The sequence below is a fragment of the Adiantum capillus-veneris genome, chromosome 7 (genome assembly GCF_014529385.1).
Source record: "Adiantum capillus-veneris isolate H3 chromosome 7, ASM1452938v2, whole genome shotgun sequence".
NCBI classification, from domain to species: domain Eukaryota; kingdom Viridiplantae; phylum Streptophyta; class Polypodiopsida; order Polypodiales; family Pteridaceae; genus Adiantum; species Adiantum capillus-veneris.
Genome location: NC_140937.1, coordinates 161,653,790 through 161,681,664, shown reverse-complemented (window position 1 = coordinate 161,681,664; position 27,875 = coordinate 161,653,790). Strand labels below are relative to the sequence as shown.

The window sequence follows — 27,875 nt, the reverse complement described above, 5'->3', positions numbered from 1 at the left end:
CAAGTGCGTTTTCAGCGCTGTGTATGCGCTGTAAATTGACTGTTTTTCAGCCATACGGACGCCAGAACCATTGGGAATAGTGCCCCACTGGCAGAGGACAGTTAGGGGACTGTTTGGGACCAGCGTCACCATGAAACACGTTTCAACAGGTCAGGACAGGTGAAACGTTTCGGGCCTTGAAACGTTTTGCTCACTAAGTGAAACACAAGCCGTTTCACTAACAATAAGTTACCGTAATTTTAGTTTCAAAGTCACTAAACGCACGTTTCGGTCTCACGTTTCACTGTGCTCTCATTTTGGACTAAAACGTTTCTTGGTGAAACGCCGTGTTTCAGGGTGAAACGTTTCGGCCTTGAAACGTTTCGCGGTTACGCTATTTGGGACTGAAAACACAACAAAAACCAGTAAAAACAGCGAGCTGAATTTACTGTTTTTGGGCAGGAATCAGAGGGTTTATGCCAGTGGAAGAGAGTTCCAGCAAGGGAATTGATTTTGCGCAAGTTTTGGGGCTGTTATGCTGCCGAAATTTGGCCAAATCAGGTGGTATCTAGCTAGATACAGGTAAAGAATTCCCAGGACTCTACTTTGTAAATTTACCCTCTCAAAGTATAAAGAAATACCGAAAGGGGCGCCAATTTTGGGGCCTACAGGTTGTCGACGTCTACTCGGAGCATTCTAGCTTCCGAGCCGTGTGTGTGCTTAAGTATTAATTCCCGTCGCATGTTTCCTTTGCACATTCTCTCTGTGTGTGTCTAAAGTAAAGAATTTCGCGTGAAAGACAAAGTCGGTATACCGCCCCACGGGCCGGTTTCAGAGGGACAAACAACCTGGTGAACATTGCGGTAGCATCTATGAGACCAAAAGGCATCACCAAATACTCATATAATCCAAAGGACATCTTGAGCGCGCTCTTGTATACATCAACAGAAGTAATCCTCATCTAATGATAGCCACTTTTTAGGTCGATACTACTAAAACCCGTAGAACCCTATAGCTTGTCTAGTATATCATCAATCCTCGGTATTGGAAACTGTCCTTGATGGTGATTTTGTTGAGAGCTTTGTAGTCAATGCATGTTCTCCAAGATTTATTTTCATTGATACTAGAAGCACTGGTGAACAATAAGGTGATGTATTGGGCTGGATTAGACCCTCTTCAAGAAATTATTTCGCTTGGTTCATAATTTCCTCATTCTAAGCTCAACTTACTCTATAAGGTGGCCGGTTCGGTGGCGTGCTATCGAGAATCAAATCAATCGTATGATCTTTAGGTCGCTCAGGAGGTAGCTCTCGAGGCAAATACTCAAAGGAACAGTTGCCTTGAGCTTGCAAAAATTCTTGTCATTCTTTCTCTAAGTGTAACATGTTTGATTTCTTATTTTCATTGAGCTCATTTAAATAGATCGAGTAAACAAAGAGACTGGATTTCATTAATTTTGAACCAATCGAAGCCGATACAAGTGGGATAGAATCGCCCTTCAATTTTACATCAAGAATAATTTCCTTGCTCTTCTCATTCTTCAATGTGGCCTTTCTTGCCGAATAATCGACCACGATGCCGTTCTTGTAGTACCAAGGGACCCCCAAAAGGACATCACGCCCCTCCAAAGGAATGATGAAAAAGTCCTCGTGTGCTAAATACCCCTAGCAATGCAACCGAAGTTTGCCTATGACAAGTGTAATGGCCTCATCTCGCCCTGGTGCCGCTAGAACAGCCTTCATCACTGGTCCCATTTTTTGTGGCGTGATTCCAAGTCAAGCCGCCAAGTCAGAAGTTGGCCTAGGCTCCTCCATTGAAGAAGATAAGGACACTCCGCAAGAATGTGCCCCTACTCTCCACAACTGTAACACTTGCCCTCTTTGTAGTACTCAGCATGTTGCTCGACTAACAATTTTGGGCCGGTTGATTTCTTCTTCTACTATTTACCCTTCTTTTTGTTACCGCTCAACGAAGTTTGCCCCTTTTGAGTGGACATTGGCCTGTCTTTGAGATACGTTAGTATGCCAACATGCACACCAAACCCCAGCTTGGCAAGGCCCGTAAGTCTCTGAATGGAGTCAGACTTTCTTTAGCAGACAATATCACAGTGATCTCCTGGATAAACTGAGCAAAACCGCTCAACTTATTGCTTGAAGGTAATAACAATAGTCGTCCAAGGTGTTTTCGTTGGTCATCCTCAGATGATTCCAGGCTGTGATGACATCTTCTTCATATTCTTCTATGAGCCAGGCAGAAGTGAAGACACGTTAGAATTTTAACCACTTTGTAGGCGCTTCCTTGCGCAACAGCAAGGTCGACCACCATGTCCGGGCATTCCCTTTGATATAAGATGACGCTCTTCCTACTTTAGAATGTTCGGAAAAACCTCCTCCCGAAAAGACTCACACCTGCAAAAACAACCCTCGCAGATACTGAACCAAGCGACTTCTACCCAAGGATTTCTGCTTACCTTTAACATCAATATTTGCCCAGATTGTATTGTACAATGCATTGGCCCAGCCAGCACGGATACCTTTCTTAGTAGCACATGATGGTCTATGCTTCCTTGGACATACAATCGGATTTGATCCCCAAACACACACACTCGATATACCATCGGAACTAGCTTCTTTTATTTAGAGCTACGCTCCTCAACTGATAATAGGTCCTATATGATGTAAGCTGACCAAACTCCTGTATCATATCTCGAACTCTTTCTATAGGGATCTATGATAGAATTTTGAGGATGGATTAGCTCATCAATTGCCATGCTCATATTCATTGAGCTCAAGGAAACGTTTCCTTCATCAACAACCAAGGACAAGAAGTCCCCATTCAAGGAAAAAACAGAGAAGCAAAAGTTTATGCATTCCCAACAGCTTCAAGTTCTATGGCGGTATAAGGGAAGGAAGCAATTCATGCACAACCAATTCAGGGCTAGTCCTGATGTTGTTCAGAGGTCTTCCCTTTAAGAACCTCTGTGGGTGTGACTGCATTGACATTAGTGCACCACTCCATCCATGGAAAACTATCGGCACCCATTTAGTAGTCTTGTCATCAACCATAACAAAATTCTGTCGGTACACATGTACTATGTCTGGCATGGGGATATCTCTGCGGGGTGTCTTCGTTCACAGAATCTTCAGTGCCCTCTGAGTGCTTGATTATGAGGATCGTTGGAGCCACTGCCGTCTGTAGGACATGGGGACTTCTGACTCTCTGTTGAAGATGAATTGACACGTAAAGGTCTCAAAGACGTACAGGCATGAGCAAGTAATGTTGGAATAACCTATAAGCTATTGACATCTCAATTATCACAATCATATTGACTTCCTTTTTTATGGGCCAGTGCTTTTAGCAAACAAAATTGTCTTTGGTTGGTTTTCAGATGAAAAACTAGCCAGCAACTTTTTCCACAGAAAGAACCAAGAGCATCATCTTGTAACAGCCTTTAGTTTTCATAATCCACCAAAAACCATTCACTCAAAAGTATTCAAATGGACTGCTCAATGCATTTAATCTGCAAGACAAATTCAAGCATAACCTATCACCTCACTCGTACTTTTTTGACGTATTTGACAACCTGTTATTCAACTGCGTTCAATACATATTGAAGACAAAATGCATTACAAGCTTACACAGGTCAAAGGGTACGTCCACTCTTGAGATAACTTTCTTCAGCAAGTCTATCAATGTCAAAAGTGAATCAGAAGGTTGAAACTTTGCTTCCACAATGTAATTGTCTGGGAATTGCACCCGTATGATGGACTGCATATGAAAGAAAACACCAACTAAAGATCAAGGTGTAGCCTGAACAATCAAAATAGAAGAGTGGAGCAGCGAGTAACCTTGGTAAGGCGGGTGCGCCGTGCAGCTTCTTCAGCATCTCTAATCTTTTTGGTTTTCAGAAAAGTCTCTGTACAAACAATACAAAGCAGTTTAATATGCATGCCAGTGTAGAAGCCATAACTGTACTGAGTCTCAAATAATTAAGGAACATATGTCTCCATAACCTACAAGAAATTTTAACTTATTCATTGAAAGATAGAATTAACCAAAATACCATACTTCAAAGAATCAAGAGACAACTAGGAAAAATTCCTCTCAAAGAAAGAAAAATGATTCTCATAGAAAAAAAAACAAATGTCAGATATACATTCACTGTCTCTGCGCTGAACGTAACAAGACAAGCTGATCTATAAAAAGAAAGCACTTATGTTGCGGGAAAAAAAACACAGGTCCATTTATACCCAAAAATATAGAGAAACTTTATCTGTTAAAGTTTTAAGCAAAACATGCATATTTGTTGGAACTTGGGAGATCCTTTTCAGGAAAGTCATGCAGAACTCTTTAAGGAAAGGAAAAAGAGTACTTTAGGTAGCTTCCATGCCAACCTGGTTTTTTACTGGCCAGCATTCGAGCATAATCCTCTTCTGTAAACTCATAAAAATCATCCGATTCTTCTTCTGTAGAAGAAACAAGCTACGTGTCAGCATCAAAGAAAGGCTGCTTTATTTTTTCTCGAGTCTAAAATCTATTTTGAACGCCACTAGCTGAAACGTGAAGATTTCAAAAGAAGAGGGAACAATGACATAGGTTCATCACACACCAAGTACAGAACCAAAAAAAAAAAAAAGCACAAACTAGAGCACCAGCCATATACCTTGACTTTGGATAGATGCTGAAGCATCCCCATCCTTTTCCCTTAAGGCTGCTCGGCGAACAGACACATTTACTTCTCGACCGAGATGAATGGCTGCTGCTTCTAACAAAGCCTGTAGAAGGAACCACTCATGGTTGAAAAAGAAAAGAATATTAGCCTTGAACAACCCATTATAGTTGTCGACAGGAAAATTAAGAGAAAAAAACATGTGTGTTTTGTATCCCTTATCCTTGTCATCCTTCACAGTAGAAAAAAGCCCTGGTTAAGTACTTTAAATCGTTTAAGAAGCCTCAATGTTATCTGTTGAGCTGCCATGGCAGCACCACAGAGTTGATAGGATGGCATGCTGGATCTGGACAGCAGCAGTCTGAGCACCGCTGACAATTCAGTAACCTATGTGTGCAACATATGGTTGCAACAGCAGCCTCACACACACGCACACACTCACATCAGAGCTGACCATCGAAACAAAGAACACCTGTTCCGAGTCTTACGAATGTCAAAACACAATTCCACCTCGGCCAGAGCAACCGGCTCACCAGCCTGATTATGGGCCATTACAACTCCCATTGCACGAAGCAGTAACACAATGCGAGCCCATTCCAGTTGGAAAGGGCCCCTTATGAGATTAGAAAGTGGTCATGATAACAGTATTTTTATTATTTTAAGGGCTTAGTATGTAATAAGTCTCTTCGCATTACCTTTGCCATTCCTCCTCTTCACGTTCCTGCTCCACCTTAGCCTTCACAATTCCTTGATGGTCCTTGCCAGTGCGCACTAGAGGATCAGCTGTCGTAGCGCAGACGTTCAACTCCACATCCTCCAAGGTTGCCCCAGCTCCATTCTCTGCCCATATCTCTGCCATGACCCACCTTGCCGCAACCACTGGCAACTCTCCTGGGACGTCGATGAGTCCGTGCCAATGTGTGTCCAATCATGATAGTGCGATAATTCCCAGGCTCCATAGGGTCTCCTAACTTGAAGATAGGTACAATGGTAGATAAGCTCCAAGTATTAGGCAAGCCTTCACACATGGCACGGTTGAACATAACTGCTAGAAGCTCTGCTAGTAGATCTCTGGCCTGTACGAAATGCTCAGCCACCAAGCCATCATGATCATATGCTCTCCCAATCCTCATCCTGTCAATGGCCTTCTTCACCATCTCACTGGTGAAAAAAGCACGTGTGTGGGCATGGATCGGGGGGGTCGGGAAGGGGCGGGTGTCCAAGGACTGTGTACAAAGATGATGCGTACTGGCCCAAGGCCTCTGTAGAGGTAATGGCTTGGGGGGGGACGAGGGGGGGAGGGGGGGGGGGGGGGGGGGGGGGGGTTTGCTCATGAAAGAGTCGCCATGCCTCACGTGAGTCCCGACTCAAGAATAGATGGTATAGATCCTACTCTAGTGGAGCCAAAAATGCCCTCTTCTTCCGCCGCACAAGGCATCGGAAGTCAATCTGTGACTGTCGATGAGTAATGTCCCCGAAAAGCACCTCCCTCTGAAGTCTCGCTCTTGTCTCGCGGCATTCCTCATCATATAAGCTATTCTGGGGCATGCTCCCAGAACACCGTCTCTGCTCAGGCTGTGTGTTTGGATATGCCTCTGCTATTGCATTGCATCATGTAATGTTTGTGTTAGTATAGTAGTAAGCTCCTCCATAGGTCACCCCGGTTCCTCGGTGCACAGGCGTCTGTAGATCCCATCTATGTATACAGAGTTCGTCTCCCTCGTGAAGGTGTAGCGAGTAGGGGCTGCGACACGCTGCATGTGAGCTACACTAACTCGAAAGAGATGGTCATTGACACAAGGGCATGATCCACTTCGACACCAACAGGTCTCGAACCAAATGTGAAATCCTGGATACTAGAGATGAAGCTCCACTATGCCATGACATAATCCACTATGCTGGCTCCATGTCTGTGTGGAAAGCATGTAAAACCTCTCGTAGCAAGAAATCTCTGTAGGCCATTCAACATGGCCAATCCATGTGCAGTCCCCATGTCTATAAAGTGTCGTCCATACTCAATATATTCCACATCATGTGATAGTCCCGTCTCTGTAACATCCAGCTCTCTCAGCATCTCCTCTGAAGTATCATAAAATACCGTCTAGTGATGTGCAGTCCTACCATTGAAGTCCCCTAGGATGATAATGTTACCATCTCTAGAGAGCTCACATATGTCATCATCCAAAATAGAAAAGGGGAATTGTCCTCTGGGTGGTGCATATATTGACACACTCGGGGGAAAGTAGCAAATAGCAATGTAATAAAGATACCTTCCTGTCTCTGCTCCCCCATGTACCTAGCCTGCTCATCCCTGTGGACTATATGTATCAACGGCTGCAACTCCTCCCTCAATAACACTGGTACTCCCCCTGAGCCCCACCCTCTGTGCTCTGATCGTGTCTCCTGTCTGCAGGTTGTCTCCCATCTGTATCCACTAATGTGAGGCATAGACTGCCCAGGGGGATGATGTGTCTCAGAGTAAAAGACGATGGCTCTCCCAATAAAACTATCCTCAAAAGCACCCACATCAAGGCGCATAGATCCATTACCATTCCAGGTAGCAACTTTGAGTGTGGTCCCATAGGTCTCGCACCGTCATGTAGAACATCACTCCAATATCACCACTCTTCCATCTCGGTAAAAGGCAATCTTACCTTTTTCCTTGCCGCTCTAATCTCCGGCATTACCCCTGCATATGAGCAATCTGAGAGAGGGTAAGGTCATCCCCGAGAGAGACGCCCGTCTACTTAAGAGTTGGTCTCTTCTTCAAAAGTCCTTTTTAACTTTCATGGAGGGAAAACAAAGCATGAGTGCCCTTTCTTTCGAGGTTTCCCCATTGCTTCCATTTTTGTTTTTATTGCCCACTCTCCAAGCTTTTGTGTGCATCGTCTCATTAAACCCCATCAAAGCCATGAATTCTTTTACCTCTTTATCCACATTAGCTTTGTCTATAAGGCCGCAAATTCTCACATGTAAAGCACGCACACGTCTTCTTTGCTCCTCTTCTAGTGTCAGGTTAATAATGGTGGGTGTGGACTTTTTTTTCTTGCCTTTTCCTTTCTTGGCAACCTCGATCCATTTCTCGGCCTCATCCGCCTTCTGTTGAGTCTTTGTAAAGAACTATATGTACGTGTGTAGAAGAGAGGAGTCGACCGTCTCATGCATGATGCAAACATTATAAGTGGCGCGCGCGCGCGAGAGAGAGAGAGAGAGAGAGAGAGAGAGAGAGAGAGAGAGAGAGAGAGAGAGAGAGAGAGAGAGAGAGAGAGAGAGAGAGAGAGAGAGAGAGAGAGAGATGAAATGAAATGAAATGAAATGAAATGTTATATTAACGTCTTCAAAAGGCCAAAGTGACCTATGAGACCAGAAAGTTACAATGTGGTGAATCTGATACAAAGTCAGAGTAACAAGATGACAAAATGACAAAATGACAAAATAAAATACTATGGAATCCTAAACTAAATTGCTAGGTGTGAACTAAGCAGCTAGCTGGGATACCTAGATCACAAGAGATACAGCATCGGTCACTGGCAGATCTCATCAATCTCCTCCATGGTCAGTAGTCTGACAGGGCGTCGTGCATGTTGGACCAAAGTGATCGAATCCTTTGATGCAGCCTTCGTCGATGTTGTGTAGTCCTCGCAGTCGTGGGCATCTAGATCTCCCCAGCTCAGTCGCTCGGTCGATCAGTGTGCCTCTGGTTTGAGGCGACGAGCTCTGCTATGGTAGTAACTCCTCCAGGTGTCCAGTGGCAGCTCTAAAGAAGTCTATGATCTGTCTCTGAGACTGGCTAGCCTCTCCTCTCATCAGGCTCTCTCTTTGTGTTTGCACAGCTCCAGCAAAAACAAACCAAGGCATCTCTGATCCTCGTACCGCATGACTCTGGAGAGTGGTCCAAAGCCCTCTCTGAACAAGCAATGGAAGTGGCCTCGTATCTCGTAGTAGACGGGGCAGTGGCATGTGTAGTGCAACTCTGCCTCTGGCTCGATGTCACACAAGGGGCATGTCCTGGCCTCTGCTGGTACTCCGTTGTATCTCCCAATCTCTATCCGCAGCTGGTGTGAAGATGTCCGTATCTAGCCAATAGCACATCATATCCCATGAGACAAGTGGGTGTCCATGTATCTAGGCCTCGTCACAAAACCATCCTCCGTAAGCTGGAGAAGATGCTCTCTGTAGAAAGCCATCTTCGTGCCCATCTCCTGTGCTGGTTGTATCCATGTCCTCCTGGTGTCTAGCTGAATCAAGTCGTGGCGGATAAGCTTGGTGATCTCGGATTGTGTAAGAGTCAAAGAGGGTGCATCCAGTGAGTAATGGAAGGGAGGCAATCTGTCTATGCTGAACCCATGCGCCTAAAACCATAATGTCATCTCCCCATACCAGTATGTTGTATCTCCCTGCATGGCTAACTGTCGAGAGGACTCGAGTGCAAGGCGGGCATATCTGTCTCTGGGAAGTTCCCACATGCAGTGTATGAAGGAGACAGATCTGGTGAGTGCCTTTGAAACCGGCCCGTAGGGAGGCGGTAGGCGTTGGCTTTCACCCGAAATTCTTTACTTTAGACACACACACAGAGCACTTTGCAAAGTAAACCTGTGACGGGAATTAACACTTGAATACACACACGGCTCGGAAGCTAGAATGCCCCGAGCATACGCCGACAACCTATAGGCCCCAAAATTGGTGCCCCTTTCCGTATTTCTTTATTCTTTAAGAGGGTACATTACAAAGAAGAGTCCTGGGAATCCTTTATATGTATCAAGCTAGATACCACTTGTTTTCGAAAAATTTCGGCAAGATAACAGCTCCAAAACTTGCACGAAACCAATTCCCATGCTGGAACTCTCTTCCACTGGCATAAACCCTCTGATTCCTGCCCAAAAACGGTAAATTCAGCACGCTGTATTTACTGGTTTTTGCCATGTTTTCAGCCCCAAACAGTCCCCTAACTATCCTCTGCCAATGGGGCACTATTCCCAATGGTTCTGGCGTACGTAAGGCTGAAAAACAGTCAATTTTCTGTGAGGTTATGACCCTCACTGGTGCCTGCTTTGGAGTAACAGTTAGCTACCCCTGTTCCTGCTCAAGGAGGCTCTTGCCTCAGCAAAAAAGCATGAACCCACACAATTGTACATCAGTCAAATGAAGAGCCCTTATGTGGAGCATCACATAACTACACGTAGGGGAGAGAGAGAGCAGTGTGTAGCGTGCACGGCATCACTTCTAGTACCCCACTGTACATGAGAGGGAAAGAAAGCACTCCATAGCTCTTAACCTGTGACAGGTTCTCAATGAAGCATCCCCCCAACATAAATCAAGCGCCCCCTCTTATGCCCTTAACTTGTAATGCATCCGTGAACAAATAGATGCAAAAGCGAAAGAATTTCCATGGCTGCCAAAACCTGTGTATCGCTGAAAACGCAGCAAAACAGCCTTGTAAACACGCGTCTGATGCCTTCCAATGCTGAAAATGAGCTCCTTGGACCTAGGCAAAGTCATGGAAAGCTCAAAAATGGAGAGAAATGGCTGAAAATCAGAGTTATCAGCCTCCAAAACTGCTCCAGAGAGTCAGTTACGAGTTTTGTTCTCCCAAACTTGGTAAATTGGCCAAAAAGTGTCACTTAGCACTCATACATGCAATTTCTCCGCATTGGGCTTCTTGCTTAAAAATCTCTCAACTGGTGCATCAGTTGACTTTGCAGCAGAGTAATAAAATGTTCCCCGGGTCATACCGAAGATAATGAGGCGAACACATTTCACGACCAAGAATAGCAGTTCCCTAAATTTTAGGAGATGCTTCCGTTGGGCTCCTGGTCATACCGAAGGTAATGACGCGAACACATTTTACTGCCCAAAATAGCAGTTCCCTAAATTTTAGGAGATGCTTCCGTTGGGCTCCCACTGGTCTTTTGACCATCTATCCTCGTTGGGAGCACATCCAAAAGTACAAGGTGGCCCAACTGTCGGAAACTTTCTGTTGTTGCTGATCCCACCTTGACTTTATGCCTTTATTGAGTTCACTTCCTAGTATCCACCAACTTGCTAAGTGCGACAAGGGGACCTATATGATCTTGCTCTGAGCCTAGACATCCTCTTACCATACGAATTCCAGTGCCGACCACTACCCATCTGCAGGTGAAACTACCGTTCACATTGGCCATACAATGTCCGACCGTTTGCTACTTCAAGAAGAGGGACTCAAAAATTAAACAAAAATCATTGAAAAGAAACCAACAACTAAGGTTAGCAGTTGCCACGTCCTCGTGACATACCCCCCTCTTGAAATCGCAAACGTCCTTGATTGCATACCATAAATACACGCCACTGATGATCTTGTGTTGTCAGCTTTCTTTTATCATCGCATGTATCCGCAAGAAAGGTCGTAACATATAGATACAAATGACTTAATGAGACATTCATACTTTTGTCATTTCCATCTCTCACACTGAATTTATATGTACATATGATGTGCTAGCTCTATCATTACCCCTCCTTTGCAGACATTGGGTTGCGGCATACGTAGTCTGTAACCCAAAGGCCTCAAGGTAAAGCTGCAATACATTTGGTGACTCTGACAGTTCATGCTCTTCCATCCACTTTGCATCCATAGGTGGATAGTTCTTGAACTTCACCACATAGCATCTTGCAACTTGTCCAAGAGGCTCTTGCCTCTGCAAACGAGCATAATTTCACAACGCTGACGTACCATCCACGACCAACTAAGCTGAAATTTCAGGAGGATTTACCAATGCGTCATAGAATCCAAGTAATCACCTCAGAGAATCGACGAGCAGTGTGCCACCTGGCAGACCCACATCACTCCCGCAGGAGATCTAGTGGCCAATCTACCACCGTGAGACCTCTCCCTATCTCATCTTGGTTCATACTTGCAAACCCTAAAAACGCGGCAGAAAATCAACCCTAATTTGACCACTTTTTAGCAGGAGGTACATGCGGAATTTCCCTTCTGTCCTATGAAGAGATATGCTCTTCCTTGGTGTTATTCATCCTGTCAGTCATACTGTAATTCGAAGTTCCTATACTCTGTGTCTTTACCCAAAACAACAGAGGCTCACTGTTTGAGGAAAAACTGATTGATGTCCCGGCAACGGAACCATGAAACCGGCCCGTGGGGCGCGGGCGGTAGGCGTTGGCTTTCACCCGAAATTCTTTACTTTAGACACACACACAGAGCACTTTGCAAAGATAACCTGCGACGGGAATTAACACTTGAATACACACATGGCTCGGAAGCTAGAATGCCCCTAGCAGACGCGGACAACCTGTAGGCCCCAAAATTGGCGCCCCTTTCGGTATTTCTTTATTCTTTAAGAGAGTAAATTACAAAGAAGAGTCCTGGGAATCCTTTATCTGTATCAAGCTAGATACCACTTGTTTTGGCCAAATTTCGGCAGCATAATAGCTGCAAAACTTGCGCGAAACCAATTCCCCTGCTGCAACTCTCTTCCACTGGCATAAACCCTCTAAAACCTGCCCAATAACAGTAAATTCAGCATGCTGTATTTAATGGTTTTTGCCCTGTTTTCAGCCCCAAACAGTCCCCTAACTGTCCTCTGCCAATGGGGCACTATTCCCAATGGTTCTGGCGTCCGTATGGCTGAAAAACAGTCAATTTTCTGCGCATACACAACGCTGAATACGCACCTATACGGTGAGGTTATGACCCTCAACAATGCCTGCTTTCGAGTAGCAGTTAGCTACCCCTGTTCCTGCTTAAGGAGGCTCTTGCCTCAGCACAAAAGCATGAACCCACACAACTGTAGATCAGTCAAATGAAGAGCCCTCTTGTGGGGCATGACATAACTGCACGTAGGGGGGAGAGAGAGCAGTGTAGCGTGCAGGGCATCACTCCTAGCACCCGACTGTACATGAGAGGGAAAGAAAGCACTCCATAGCTCTTAACCTATGACAGGTTCTCAATGAAGCATCCCCCGAACATAAATCGAGCGCCCCCTCTTCTGCCCTTGACTTGTAATGCATCTGTGAACAAATAGATGCAAAAGCGAAAGAATTTCCATGGCTGCCAAAATCTGCGTATCACTGAAAACGCAGCAAAACAGCCCTATAAACACGCATATGATGCCTTCCAATGCTGAAAATGAGCTCCTTGGACCTAGGCAAAGTCATGGGAAGCTCAAAAATGGAGAGAAATGGCTGAAAATCAGAGTTATCAGCCTCCAAAACTGCTCCATAGAGTCAGTTACGAGTTCTGTTCTCCCAAACTTGGTAAATTAGCCAAAAAGTATCAATTGGCACTCATACATGCAATTTCTCCGCATTGGGCTTCCTACTTAAAAATCTCTCAACTGGTGCATCAGTTGACTTTGCAGCAGAGTAATTAAATGTTCCCCTGGTCATACCGAAGGTAATGACGCAAACACATTTTATGGCCCAAAATAGCAGTTCCCTAAATTTTAGGAGATGCTTTCGTTGGGCTCCCGCTGGTCTTCTGACCATCTATCCTCATTGGGACCGCATCCAAAAGTGCAATGTGGCCCAATTGTCGGATACTTTCTGTTGGTGATCCCACCTTGACTTTATGACTTTATTGAGTTCACTTCCTAGTATCCACCAACTTGCTAAGTGCGACGGGGGGACCTATATGATCTTGCTCTGAGCCTAGACATCCTCTTACCATACGAATTCTAGTGCCGACCACTTCCCATCTGCAGGTGAAACTACCGTTCACCTTGGCCATACAATGTCCGACCGTTTGCTACTTCAAGAAGAGGGTGTCAAAAATTAAACAAAAATCATTGGAAACAAACCAACAACTAAGGTTAGCAGTTGCCATGTCCTCGTGACATACCCCCCTCTTGAAATCGCAAACGTCCTCGATTGCATAACATAAATACCCCCCTCGATCGCAAACGTCCTCTGTCCTATGAAGAGAAACGCTCTTCCTTGGTGTCATTCATCCTGTGAGACATAGTGTAATTCCAAGTTCCTGTACTCTGTGTCTTCACCCAAAACAACCGAGGCTCACTCTTTGAGGAAAAAGTGATTGATGTCCCGGCAACGGAACCATGAAACCGGCCCGTGGGGCGCGGGCGATAGGCGTTGGCTTTCACCCGAAATTCTTTACTTTAGACACACACACACAGAGCACTTTGCAAAGATAACCTGCGACGGGAATTAACACTTGAATACACACACGGCTCGGAAGCTAGAATGCCCCGAGCAGACGCCGACAACCTGTAGGCCCCAAAATTGGCGCCCCTTTCGGTATTTCTTTATTCTTTAAGAGGGTAAATTACAAAGAAGAGTCCTCGGAATCCTTTATCTGTATCAAGCTAGATACTACTTGTTTTTGCCAAATTTCGGCAACACAACAGCTCCAAAACTTGCGCGAAACCCATTCCCCTGCTGCAACTCTCTTCCACTGGCATAAACCCTCTGATTCCTGCCCACAAAAAGTAAATTCAGCACGCTGTATTTACTGGTTTTTGCCCTGTTTTCCGCCCCAAACAGTCCCCTAATTGTCCTCTGCCAGTGGGGCACTATTCCCAATGGTTCTGGCGTCCATATGGCTAAAAAACAGTCAATTTTCTGCGATACACAACGCTGAATACGCACCTCTACGGTGAGGTTATGACCCTCACCAGTGCCTGCTTTCGAGTAGCAGTTAGCTACCCCTATTCCTGCTCAAGGAGGCTCTTGCCTCAGCACAAAAGCATGAACCCACACAACTGTACATCAGTCAAATGAAGAGCCCTCTTGTGGGGCATCACATAATTGCACGTAGGGGAGAGAGAGAGCAGTGTGTAGCGTGCAGGGCATCACTCCTAGCACCCCACTGTACATGAGAGGGAAAGAAAGCACTCCATAGCTCTTAACCTGTGACAGGTTCTCAATGAAGCATCCCCCCAACATAAATCGAGCGCTCCCTCTTCTGCCCTTAACTTGTAATGCATCTGTGAACAAATAGATGCAAAAGCGGAAGAATTTCCATGGCTGCCAAAACCTGCGTATCGCTGAAAACGCAGCAAAACAGCCCTGTAAACACGCATCTGATGCCGTCCAATGCTGAAAATGAGCTCCTTGGACCTAGGCAAAGTCATGGGAAGCTCAAAAATGGAGAGAAATGGCTGAAAATCAAAGTTATCAGCCTCCAAAACTGCTCCAAAGAGTCAGTTACGAGTTCTGTTCTCCCAAACTTGGTAAATTGGCCAAAAAGTGTCACTTGGCACTCATACATGCAATTTCTCTGCATTGGGCTTCCTGCTTAAAAATCTGTCAACTGGTGCATCAGTTGACTTTGCAGCAGAGTAATAAAATATTCTCCTGGTCATACCGAAGGTAATAATGCGAACACATTTCACGGCCCAAATAGCAGTTCCCTAAATTTTAGGAGATACTTCCGTTGGGCTCCCATTGGTCTTCTGACCATCTATCCTCATTGGGACCGCATCCAAAGGTGCAATATGGCCCAATTGTCGGATACTTTCTGTTGGTGATCCCACCTTGACATTATGCCTTTATTGAGTTCACTTCCTAGTATCCACCAGCTTGCTAAGTGCGACCGGAGGACCTGTATGATCTTGCTCTGAGCCTAGACATCCTCTTACCATACGAATTCCAGTGCCGACCACTACCCATCTGCAGGTGAAACTACCATTTACATTGGCCATACAATGTTCGACCGTTTGCTACTTCAAGAAGAGGGTCTCAAAAATTAAACAAAAATCATTGGAAAGAAACCAACAACAAAGGTTAGCACTTGCCACGTCCTCGTGACAGCCTCAACCACTAGTGAGGGGGCAACTAGCTCTGCTCAGACAATAGCACGTGGTATTGAAGCCTTGGCTCTAATGAGCCGCGAGATCATAGAGACCAGAGGCTTCTCCATGTCCCCCCATCCAGCATTGTGGCCTGTCCTCCCTTGATAATCCAATGAAGGTCCCCAAATTTCAGCTCCATAAAGCAATGCGGAAGCCACCAAAGTGTCAAAGAGCCAGAGCTTCGTCCGAGGCTCTTGAAACTGAACCTGTGAACACATCCTTTCCAATCTATCCAATGCTGCATGGGCTCTGGTCAATCTAGTCTCTGCTACCCTCCTCAATGAAAATGCTTACCCACTAAAAACCACTCCAAGGTAAGTGTAAGCATCTGTATACTCCACTGTCTCCTAGCCGTATGTGAATGCAGGCGCTAACCTCCTGATCCATTGTGGGGTGGTATTAAATACCATGACCTTGGTTTTACCAAGGTTGACGGACAACCACTTTCCTGGGCAAACCTATGCAAAGCATCCAAGTGACGTTGCATCCCCTCCGGAGAGTCGAAGATCAACACAATATATCATCAACATATAACAATAGTGGAATCCATGTCCCTGCCAGCTGTTCACCTCTATCACCATCTCTCTCAATGTAGTCAGAAACCTCATCCACATACATACCAAATAGAGTAGGAGAGAGCAGGCAGCCCTGCTTCACCCCAATAGTGGAGTGAACCGGTGTGGATAGACCCTCTGAGGTGCGTACATGTCCCACTACTGACCTGTATAATGCCATGACCCCCCAAATGAGCTCTGTGGGTCCCATCTGCTGTAATCTGCGCATCAATCTAGCTTTGGGCACTGTGTCAAATACTTTGCGGAAATCCACAAAGCTACAATAGATCCGTCTCCCACGTAATCTGCCCTCCTCAATGATGGCTCTGAGTGTCAAGATATGGTCAAGAGTCGAAAAACCCCTCCTAAAACTTGCTTGCCCGGTTGCGCGTATCCCCTCTCTCTTTGCCTATCTACTCAGCTGCTGCTCAAGAATAGATGCGTGCAACCGTGCCAATGTGTGTCCAATCATGATAGTGCAATAATTCCCCGGCTCCATAGGGTCTCCCGACTTGAAGATAGGTACAATAGTAGATAGGCTGAAGAGTGTCGTTTGATCTTTGACTTTACCCCATGCTCTGCATAACTCGCTGGCATCTGTGTTTGGCTTGTCACCCACCATATTTGGCACCAAACCTGCCGTGGGCTTAGGCTTCTTTCCTTTCTTATCTTCTTTATCATCTGAATCAGCTGGCCTTTTCCTTTGTGGACAATCTACGGCAAAGTGACCAGGCTGCTCGCATATAAAGCATTTATTTTCAGCCATCAAGACCTTCTTTTCCTCGAGCGACTTGCACACAAAAGGCTTCATTTTTGGCCTCTTTGCCTGTGCTCCAAAAGTCCTGGCTGAGTCCTTATCCTTGTTGTCCTTTTCTGACCCCTGTGATGCTTCAGGAGCCGCTTTTGCAAAGGGCTTCTTTGCTGAATTTTTCTTTTGCTGCCACCCTTTTACGTTGCCCGGAAATCCACTATCCTCTCCCTTCAACAAGGCAAGACCAGTGCTGGCAACTTCCATAAGCTGAGTGAGGGTAGTCACTCTATTCTTTGTACAGTAATCTCGAAGCCCTTTAAGCAACCCACAACAATACTTCTCTATCTGCTTTGTCAATGGCACGAACCTGTAGAAGGTTACTGAGAGCAATGATTTACAAAACCTCCAATTGTACTCCTGTAGGCTCTTCCAAGTAGCCGCTCGTGACCGGCCCCGATAGGTATTCACGTCACACGAGTCACTTTTAAGTTTTCCCTATGCTTTACAAAGTTTACTCCCTTGAGTTTTTTTTGAATCTTGATAACGTACGTACGAGGAGATCCAAGAATTGTGTGTATCAAGGTGGAATGCCTACCATTCTCCTCTCCATGCGGACGCTTATGTAGTGGATCCACAATTCCAACAAGGGAACCAATGGAAGGACAAAGAGGTAATGAATGGTTGGCAAACCATCCTTGCGCGCCTTGTGTCCGCCGACCCAAAGGAAAGGACCGAGATTCGGAGGCAAATCAATGTCTACAGGGATGGAAAGGGAGAAATTTGTGACATGCCTGATGCACAAGCATCTCGCTTTGAGATGGGGAGTGCTCTTTGGTGGAAGGAGTTTGGGGCGGTTTTGGACAGTTACAAGATTTGGCTATTCGCATTCTTAGCCAAGCATGCACTACGAGTTGCTTGGAGCAACTTTGGAGTGTGTATGCTCATGTTGCCTCAAAGAAGAGGGATCGTCTTGATGTGCAGAGAGCCAATGATCTCATATATGTCTCATCAAATTTGAAGATGCTTTTCAAGTCAGACCAAAGTGATGATTTCGAGGAGTGGGCACTTGCAGAGCATGATCCTATCCCAGAGACACAAATAGATGCAGAGGGAGAGATTGAGACAACACCACTTGAGGATGACTTTTTGGAGCAAATGGACTATGCAGAGCCAGTTGTCATTCAGTTGGCACCATGGGCCAACATGTAGACCTCTTGAGTCTTGAGTCTTGACTCTTGACTCGAGTCCTTCCCTTTTTGACTCCCATATATGCTAAACTCTACTTATCCTCTTCAAAGTTCACTTGTACATCATTATGTTTTTCCCTTTGGCGAGGATGATTGATGATTGATCACCACACCAACGGTGTCGCGCACGCCACACACCCTTATAACTTGCAAGTTATCGCATGTTATATTTTGGTATTATGTAATATGAGTTGAAAACCTACTTTTTCTTTGCAATCTTGTGCTCTTAGTGTTCACTGTTGTCTCCGTATTAAATTTGCAAAAAACTAGTGTTTTTTAAAGCACGTCCCCTGTCGCGTCCCTCGTCCCTGTTTTGCCCTCGAGACCCGCCACCTCCCCAAGACCCGTCCCTGTCCCCGTCCCCATGTGACTATGCCTTGTTCTCTCGATCCCCATTTGAAAGGGATCTTTTTCTTGTTAGGTCATGAAGTGGTCCTGCTACTTGAGCAAAGCCTCGGATAAACCTCCGATAGTAGGAATACAATCCCAAAAAACTTCGTACATCATGATCTTTGCAAGATCCATTTTCACTTGGTTGTGTGAGACTATATGGCCGAGATAGTGTATCTCAATGAGGAAGAACTCACTCTTCTTTGCATTCACATGCAACTCATGCTTTCGTAATTTTTGAAACACTATGTCCAAGTGCTTCTGATGTTCCTCCTTGGTCTTTAAAAAGACAAGTATGTCATCAAAGAACACTCCTGTGAAAGCTCGGTGTGGGCTGAAAATTCGATCAATCATTCGATTGAATGTGGCAGGAGCATTGGTCAAGCCAAACGGCATTACCAAAAATTCATAAAGTCCAAAAGTTGTGCGAAAGGCAATCTTATGGACATCCTCATGGGCTATGCGTATCTGATGATACCCACTTTTTAAGTCAATGCGACTAAAGATGCTTGCTCCTTGCAACTTATCGAGAATATTATCAATCCGGGGTATCGGAAAGCGATTCTTAATAGTGATATTGTTTAGAGATCAATAATTTATGCACATTCAAAACGTGTCGTCTTTCTTTTGCACCAACAGAACTGGAGAGCAGTAAGGCGAAGTACTTGGTCGTACTAGACCTTTTTCCAGAAGCTTCCTGACTTACTTCAAAATTTCCTCTAGCTGAGCAAGACTAACCCAATAAGGGGGTAGGTTTGGGGGCGAGCTACCTGGTACAAGATCAATGCAATGATCTTCCGGACATTTCGGAGGTAGCTTGTCTGGTAGAGTATCCGTGAAACAATCTTTATACTTTTCAAGAAATTGAAAACGTTTAATTTCCAAACTAGAGTGTGAACCTTCATTAGTTTTATCTCTTTCACGTGCGAAAATCAAGTAAGCAGAAACGCACTTCTTTAATTCCTTCTTAATGGAGATATGGCTTACAATAGGGAATAGCCAATCCCCTACACCATCAAAAATTTTAATGTTCTTGCCCTCATGCTCAAAAGTGAGGGTCTTTTCTACATAATCTGGGACCGGTTGCATATGGTAATGCCATAGCATACCCAAGATGATATCACATCCCTCGATGGGTGCCATCAAAAAGCATTCACGGTCCTTGTATTCACCAATTCGAAGATTGAGTTGTCCTTGCACGGGAGTTGCATTGGTGGTCAACCCCTCAAATGCCGATCCAAAAGTGACTGAGGATGAGCATAAGGTTCATGAACAACTTGGGTTCTACTTTCATGAGGAGTGTTGCAGTGAGACCCGAGGCTACCAAACTTCCCCTCAATCGGTGGCAGAACTATGGAAGACAAGGTCTTCCACAGCTCTGCAAGCTAGCTCAACGTATCCTCTCTCAGGTACTCAAGTTGTAACATATTTGTGAGTTGTGCCTAAAATATTGACCTTGTGCACTTTTGTCCTCTAAAGATTTGTACCTCGTGTACATTGCCATCAGGATTGTTCAGTTGGTGCTGGTGAGCGTAATTGGAGTGCAGATTCCTTGGTGCACATGAAGATGAGGAAAAATTGAGCACGACCCAGCTAGAGAAGTTGACGTATTGCATAGCGAACATGAGGCAAGTGTACTCTTTCCATGCTTTGGGACATCCCAAGCGGGTTTGAACTTTGTTCCATGCTACAGTCCACAAAGGCTCGTATATAGACTAGGTTGAAATACTTAAAGTATTTTTAAATCTTTATGGAATTTTGTCAATGTTGGTGCAGGTGGATCCTACGGAGGTGAAGATGGTTCCAAACCCTACAGTAGAGGAGATAGATACTCATATCAAAGACGAGCAGGAGGAGATATTGCGAGAGCTTCATAGAGAGTTGGAGAGTGTGGATAGGTGAGTCACCAAGTCACGCGCTCGGGCCTTGAGCATCCCTCTCCAACAGGAGGCTGTAGATCTTGACAAGACACGATGAAAGAGCATTTGGATTGGGAAGATTCAAATAAGCAGGCCTCGCGTTCGAGCGAATCCGATTGTTCGTCTCCTCCAGACTTCAGAGCAGGGTGATCCACGTGAGGATGATGCAGACACACCAGGGGACCCAAGATTTACATGTGCCAGAGTATGATGATGAGAGCAATGTCCTCACAAAGGGAGAGATGTCCTCAACATCATCTTCATCGTCCTCTAATGATGATGATGGCTTTTGACTGCAATGCTGAGTGTGCCGTTTGTAGTATACTTGCTAGTTATTAGAGTCAGGACTTCAGATTTCAATCTTGGATTTATCATTTTCATGATTTATTATGTATTTATTTTTAAGCTCTTATTTTTATGTGACCATGGTAGCAGACATCTAATACTATTTGTTTGTAGATATTGCTCAATGGTTAGCTAATCTCAGCTTTGTGTTTTCATTGTTCGGTTAGAGTCGTGGACTCCAGTTTTTGGCATTTGTAACGGTGTACTGTTGATTTGCTAGTCTTTAATTTAAAGTCTTGGTGAATGCATATAAAAATGTATGAAGTACTCTCTCAGTTTCATGCTTTGTGAAAAAAAGTACGAACTTTTACGTACCTAAAAACTCAATCCATTCTGAACCACGCACCTTACAAACCGAATTTGTACCGAACACTACGTACCTAACTACCTTGCTCACAACACCCTTGAGTGTCGCCTCTAAGCCCATGTGCCCTGCAAAAGGAGGATTGCGATACTCCGTCAACATCTTCTGCCTCAACTCGCATGTCACGCACAACACTCATGTATTGCTGTTTGGTGCATTATTGTTTTGTTATGTTTCAATCTCTTCAATCTCGTTGTCATGGATAGTTTTCATGGTGACATTTGAGTAAAATGTCGTAGTGTGAAACAATAAAGCCAAGTATTTTTATCCTCTCTTAACAGATTTAGAGCAACAACAGGTAGCTCCAATGAATGCCCATGCACAAGAATTAGGCCAAGCTCTCGGTTCAGGTGGTTGTGGTTGTTTGTAGGGGATACAAAAAACCACCCTAACAATCATAAGTGACGACCCTAGTGAGGAATTCCCACTTAGAGAGACCTAAAGCCAGATGCCATTGTGTCACACTATCGGTGCATTTCTGAGTGATTTGATTGTGCCCTAGAGAATCAAACATAAATCACTGGAGCGTGGAAAACAGCATAATTCTTGTCCAAGACTTGCGCTTCCTGCAAGAGAAACGTGCAGACAAGACATATTCAACCCTTCAAAGGTCTTCATCTCTGCGAGAGAAGCGATCTGTGCCAGAAACAGATCATGCAATGACAAGAAAGTAGGGCCCCTTGATAGCCATCTCCTGGGAAGGGAAGACCACCTCACCTCTTCAGTTGATCCTTCAAAACGGAGTCATCCTTGGCAATTGGAATTGTAGGTATTTAAAGTACGCAGCACCAACTCGTGGCAAAGACCCTTGAAAGCATTCAAAACAACATACAACGCAAAGGCCAAATTCGAGTCCTAAGCAAACGATCATGTGATGCAGCCCGCGATACAATTGCAGCGAAAGTAAGCTTAACAACCAACATTTCCCAGCAAGAGAGAGCAGCCAGTGATTACCTTGGCCTGAGCTGCATCGTCGGTGGTACATTTTGGAGCAGAGGTTTCCATAAACTCGAGAGGCAGAGCTCGAACGAGAGAGCCGAACCCGAAGAGAGAGAGAGGAGAGAGAGAAAAGATAGTGGTTTTTTACACAAATTCATCATTCAATGCCTGTATGATTACACTTATGCTACAAATGAGTAAGGACATATCGCAAACAAGATCATTAGACTAGTAGGTGATACCCATGTTGAAAAAGAAATAGAGGAGGAATCTTAAAAGATTCTCTCTCTCTCTCTCTCTCATGCTAGTCAGGGGTAGGATAACAAGGGGGAGAGAGAGAGAGAGAGAGAGAGAGAGAGTGGAGGCGGAATGTTACAGTAGATGGTTGTGGCAAGAGGTGATGAGAGGGTGAGGGATGGAAGCGCGTGAAGGGAGTGAAGGAGTCTTGTGAGGTGCCCTACAGCAGTAGTGGGAGGGAATCTACTGTGTTAATATGTTTTTTCTTAATCTTAGAGCCAGTAGTAGTGCGTATCATTTATATTGAGTAGTAGGCTCGATAGCTTTGCTTTCCTGGTGAAATGGGCACAAAAAGACACCCTCCTTTTAATTAGTCAAGTGTACTTCTAATGCTAGGAGCTACACTTAAGCTTCTAGTGTTGAAGCAAGTTTATGAAGAGACTTAAAAATAATAAGAAGGAGTAATTATAGGTGATTGTCTCAAATGTCTTACCTATATCTGGTAGAATAACTCAAGATAGAATAAGCATGATTAGGAAAAGATTGAATGGTAACAAAAACCTCAATCTTGAAGTTGAGACATAGTGAATTGGACAATGGGTCGAACAACTTTCTTGATAGGTAGTCTAAAGGTTGATTACATGTCGTGTCACTCATACCAAAAAACTCCACTTGATGAAACATCTTGAAACACACCACCATATGAAAGATAGTTTATAACTACCAGTCTAGCTATCATGATGCAATTGACATGTTCACCTTCTCAAGCAAAAAAAGCATTGTCTAGAATGATCTTGGGCCATGACTCTTTCAAAGGTATATACTCATATGACAACAATTGCAGTAAATGTTTTCACACATATCACACTAGTACATTGTAGCATTTGGTCCCATTTGTTAGAAAGCATAAAGGTGAGTTTTAACTTCTCATTTCACACTGTGTATGTGCAATAGCACAGCATCCACCCCCTATACACCTGCACATTCTCTAGTATGCACCATAGCATCAATGTTCATGGTCAAATACTACCTTTTCGCTTTCACGCTTACTTCGCAAGCTATTCAGCCCATCTCCTTCTTAGATTTCTTACGCACAAAATGGATCTATATCCCCTCAACTCTTAAACAACTTAATCCTTTTTCTGAAATGGGAATCTTTGTTTTTGTTGCCTCCAATACACGCAAGGTTTAAGTTGCATTCTCATGCACGTGTTTAAAAACATAAGGACAAAACTATCTCTTTAACACTTCCTTATTGTAGCATGTTGAGTAAGAGAAACCAAGTGGTTGCTCTCATTCAAAATTTCAAGCCCCGTCACCTACCTTTCCTTCGTATGACACCCTAGCTATCCCCTTGACTCTGCGAAAAGTTAATCTCCATCTCTCCACCTCTAAGCTTTGTACAACGACCATTGAGCTTTCACCATGAGCAGGTCAACTTGGTTGAAGCCAGCAAATATCCGGTGCTCAAGTAAGAGATAGCCTCATTGAATATACAACCAAGGCCCACGGGGGATTCACTTAGGGTTACCGTATGGTATCACGTGAGTGTACAATAGGGGGGTTTTCTAAGGCCAAATGGATAGATTTTACATAGGAGGGTCCCGTATGTAGGGGTTAAAAAGGCAATTTTGTTGCACGCAGATGGCATCCCCCTATTACTACTAGTGAATCCTTCGTGCCAAGGCCTTCTGTTGAGTTTTCAGTATTTGCTCGTTATGGTGTGTAGCGTGGGCTTGTTGCTTGCATTGCAAAGTAGCTTATCAAAAGGTGCTTCCGATTAAAAAGTTAGCAAGTTTGTATTATTGTTTTTTGTCTTTCTGCTCGACTTACCATTATACAGAATATACATGATGTAAATGTATTGTGCTTTAAGTTTGGTCATCCATCTTAGTATGTAACATCATCTTATGATATATACATTTGGGTTTGATATTAAATGGGTCTCAGTCTCACAATTGCATGTTCCGATATCCATTATCAATTCGCTTTCAGAAGTGTTTGTTCTTCTTCACATGATAAATGCAAGTGAGATTCTAGAGGGAGGATTTTTGCATGAGTGGTCCACAAGAGATTATTCCTGAGAGCTATTGAATTCTCTCTCTCTCTCTCTCTTGATATAGGTAGCGAGGGGCCTACAAAGCCAATTGAGGGTTAATGGACTATGTCTAGTGGTTGGATAAGAGTTGTGGGCTCAGGAGGTACAACCAAGGTGAGGGCAATGTTGATTTAGGAATGTAAAGGGTATGTTTGTAGGTTGTTACAGATTGCAGAGGAGGCAGACTCTTCTGGTTATTACACATTTGTTGTTGCTCTATCTATCAAGGCCAACCATGTGTAGTAGTGATTCTAGGTATAGTGCAAGATTTCTGTATCTATTGTCTGTGTAAGGTATGTTGTGGAACACACGATACAAGCACTAAGTTAGGGTTTGTATTGGCAGAGAGTATTTCATTTCATGGATTCTTTATGCCAATAACTACTTTTGTATGTTTGTTGCTAATTTTATGTGCATCATATTATTGTCATTCTTTGTTGACTTGTAAAAGCACAAAAATGTCGTTTGCCAGAGGTACTGGCAACTGCAGAATATAGCTTAAGGATAGTATGAACCTTGTCAATGCTACATTAGAGTAAACACATATACAAATTTCTTTTAAATGACCAATGTTTTTGTCTTATAAGACTAAGTTCTCTTTTTATTGTGCACAAATTTAAATAATATGCATGCTTAGAATCATGTTTGTGATGACAACGTCTCTCAAACACCAATCAGAACTTGTCACTCTACTTTGGAAGAATAAAATGGACTGAAGAGCATACATGCTTGCGGTAGCTATGTCTCTCAAGCACCAAATGGATAAGTCATTCATCTTGGAAAGATGTCGTAGGGTAAAAAGGATCCTCTACCCGTTAAGTAAGATTGACTAATGACTAAGACTTTAACTCTTCTACCTCATAGTCGAGGACGACTTTGATTTCAAGAGAGAGGTAATGTCATAAAGTCTAATCTCTAACCAACCCAAATGATTTTCTCATATTAAACTGATCATTTAATGTGGGAGAATAAACGGGAACAAGGGTTAGGATATAAACATGTGCTTATAAATCTATCTCAACACGAGGCCAATAGGAAAGGAACCCAAATGAGAGATGGTCTATCAAAGAGCAAGGCTTACCAATGGAGCATAAAGACCTTGGGTTAGCTTCATTGAAAACCTACAATAGTTAGTGTTAAAAGTCCTTTGACCTTAGGTAAGCTAGGGTTGTGCTTGAAGTGGGAATCCGGCCCAAGCTTAAGATGCTTGACATGCCTGATGACTGAGATGCTTGAGGTGCTTGATGATTGAGATGCTTGAGGTGCTTGTCATGCTTGAGATTCTAGGGATGTACTTGAGGTGAGAACCCAACCCAAGCTTGAAGGGCTTAAGGGCCAAGCTTGTGGTGAGAACTAGGCCCAAGGTTGAGGGGCTTGAGGTGGCACAAAAGTCAAAGTGAATCCCTACAAGGAGGGGGCAAGCCATGCAAGAAGGGGGGAGGGGGATTGCTTGACCACTCTCTCGCCCAAAGGGCACCCCTTGCCCTAGGGGCAAGTAGGTCCCATATGTCAAGTCCCTAGCTAGGTTACTGCCATGGTGTACCTAAAGCCTATTGGTTGGCCTTCCAAGGGGTCTAATCATAATTTAGTGTATTTAATTAATTGTTTTAGCATTTATCAAGCCCTCTCTCTCAAAGGGGAAAGGGGGACACTTGTTCCAAGGCTACCCTTATTACTTTGTATGACTCTTGCTTGTGATTGGCTAGGTCTGGAGGGGTCCAATGAACTTCAAGCATGAGCTACAAGGGGGGGTCGACCAAAGCAAGTAGGGGGCCTGCTTAGGGGGTTATACTCTCCAACACACACTCTCATTGTGGGAAGTGTAAAGTGCAAGAGCTCCCTCTCCTTCTCCAAGCAAGTAGAGAGGTTGAGAGCTTACACCAACACTCTTGGCTATAGAATGCAAATCCAACCAAGAGCCATGCTTCAATGCTTAAGCTTGCCATTTTCTCCATCTCATTACTATACTATTAGCAAGAAGAGTGATGATAAGCGAGAAACTAGTTCTTTCTCCTATAAAATGTTTCTCTTCCCTCTTCCCTACCGTCATTCCCTGCTAGCTCTCTCCACCTTCGAAGGTGTTTGAGGTCTTGGGACTGATGCTTAGCATAGTTAATGCTTTCCACAAAGTTTATGTTATGCTTGTGATGTATGAAGCTTTCCATCTTCATTGCATCACCTACGTCACAAGAAACACAAAAATTGTATTGTAACAAGTCTCTCTTGATAGGAGAAACAATAATACAAATGCCTATTTGAGGGGGGACCAGCTTCACATAAATCCGAACCTCAATTGTTGTCATGTTCTCTAAATTCTCTCTCTTGCAAAAGTATCGTTCATACCAAGTTCACTAAATGCTATGTTTATGTTGCTACCATCAATTATATTCACCCGCTATGCTCACAAAGTAATTTCATAAAAGTACTCTCTTTAATTTCTGTTACTCTCAAGTTAATAGACAAATTCCATTACATTGGTATCAGAGCATTTGGTTTCTCTTTTCTTGCTTAAGAAGAGAGGTCCTTAAGTAGCCTATAATGGTTGATTTTGTTAACTTTAATTATATTAGGATAAGTGGAACTGGGATCTATTATCCGTTTTGTTAAACCCACTATGTGATGCACACCTCGAGAGCTTTGGACTTAATAATAGAGTCTTTTAGACTTGCCTACGATTTTATCATTATTGAGCCATAAGAAGTCCGAAAGGAGCTAGCCCTCAACAACTCTGTTATGCTAGACCTACTCCACTACTCTCTATAATTAACTACTTCGAGTCATGGGTGTAGATACTTAAGAATCGATTTTCAAAGGTTAAGAGGAGCGGCAACTAAGGTTTTGAATTGCCAAAGCATACACTAAGTACGTACACAAATTTTGTTAACATGGCTGACAATAACTAAGAGAGTAGAATGAACTTTGATATCTTTGATTTTGCACATGAAGATGCTAATGATGATGCCTCCATGTTTGTTAATTATCTCGTTACTAGGTTGCAACAAGCTATGGGTAGCCCTGCTTTGCAAGCCAACAACTTTACGCTTCTGGAATTTTCCTTTCTCTCCGAGAGAGAGAGAGAGAGAGAGAGAGAGAGAGAGAGGCCTCTTGAAGAGACCCCCAAAAGAAGACTCTCTCCCATACAAGAGGAATCCAAAGAACAAGAAAGCAATGAAACTTTAAGTTTCTCTGAAGATGGGGCTCTACGAAGACGGCGGTCTAAGCGATCGGCAACTCCTAAGAGAAAAAGATCAACACACAATCCTCCTCGTCGTTCCGAAAGGGAAGAAAGGAAACAAAGGAAGAAAAGAGCAAGAAAGAGGTCACACTCTTCTCCTTCTTCTTCACCTTCCTTCTCTTCCGATGAAAGCTATGGATATTCTCCTAGAGAATACAAGAGGAGAGGACATCGCAAATCATACCCTGCACGACGAAGGTCACAAAAACTAAAGAAATTCAAAGAGGGAAAAAAGAGTATTTCTTTTCTCACTTATGATGGCACCTTTGGTGCTATCAACAAAGTGTTTTCCTTATTCAACAATTTGATGTAGCCTTTGAAGACGAGGGCTTTACGGAGTCCTCCA

The 27,875-nt window shown here is 44.0% G+C and overlaps 1 protein-coding gene across 1 annotated transcript in view; it reads right to left on the bottom strand.

Moving 5' to 3' along the window:
- Positions 1-22,131, bottom strand: part of PUX1 (plant UBX domain-containing protein 1) — a 50,124-nt gene extending 27,993 nt beyond the window's left edge. The window contains exons 1-5 of the mRNA XM_086516798.1: positions 21,975-22,131; positions 4,643-4,754; positions 4,374-4,445; positions 3,828-3,895; positions 3,618-3,747 (exon numbers count right to left, since the gene is read on the bottom strand). Coding sequence (XP_086372924.1) covers positions 3,618-3,747; positions 3,828-3,895; positions 4,374-4,445; positions 4,643-4,754; positions 21,975-22,025 — 433 coding nt within the window. The 5' untranslated portion in view covers positions 22,026-22,131. The remainder of the gene's footprint in view (positions 1-3,617; positions 3,748-3,827; positions 3,896-4,373; positions 4,446-4,642; positions 4,755-21,974) is intronic.
- Between the last annotated feature and the right edge of the window lie 5,744 nt (positions 22,132-27,875).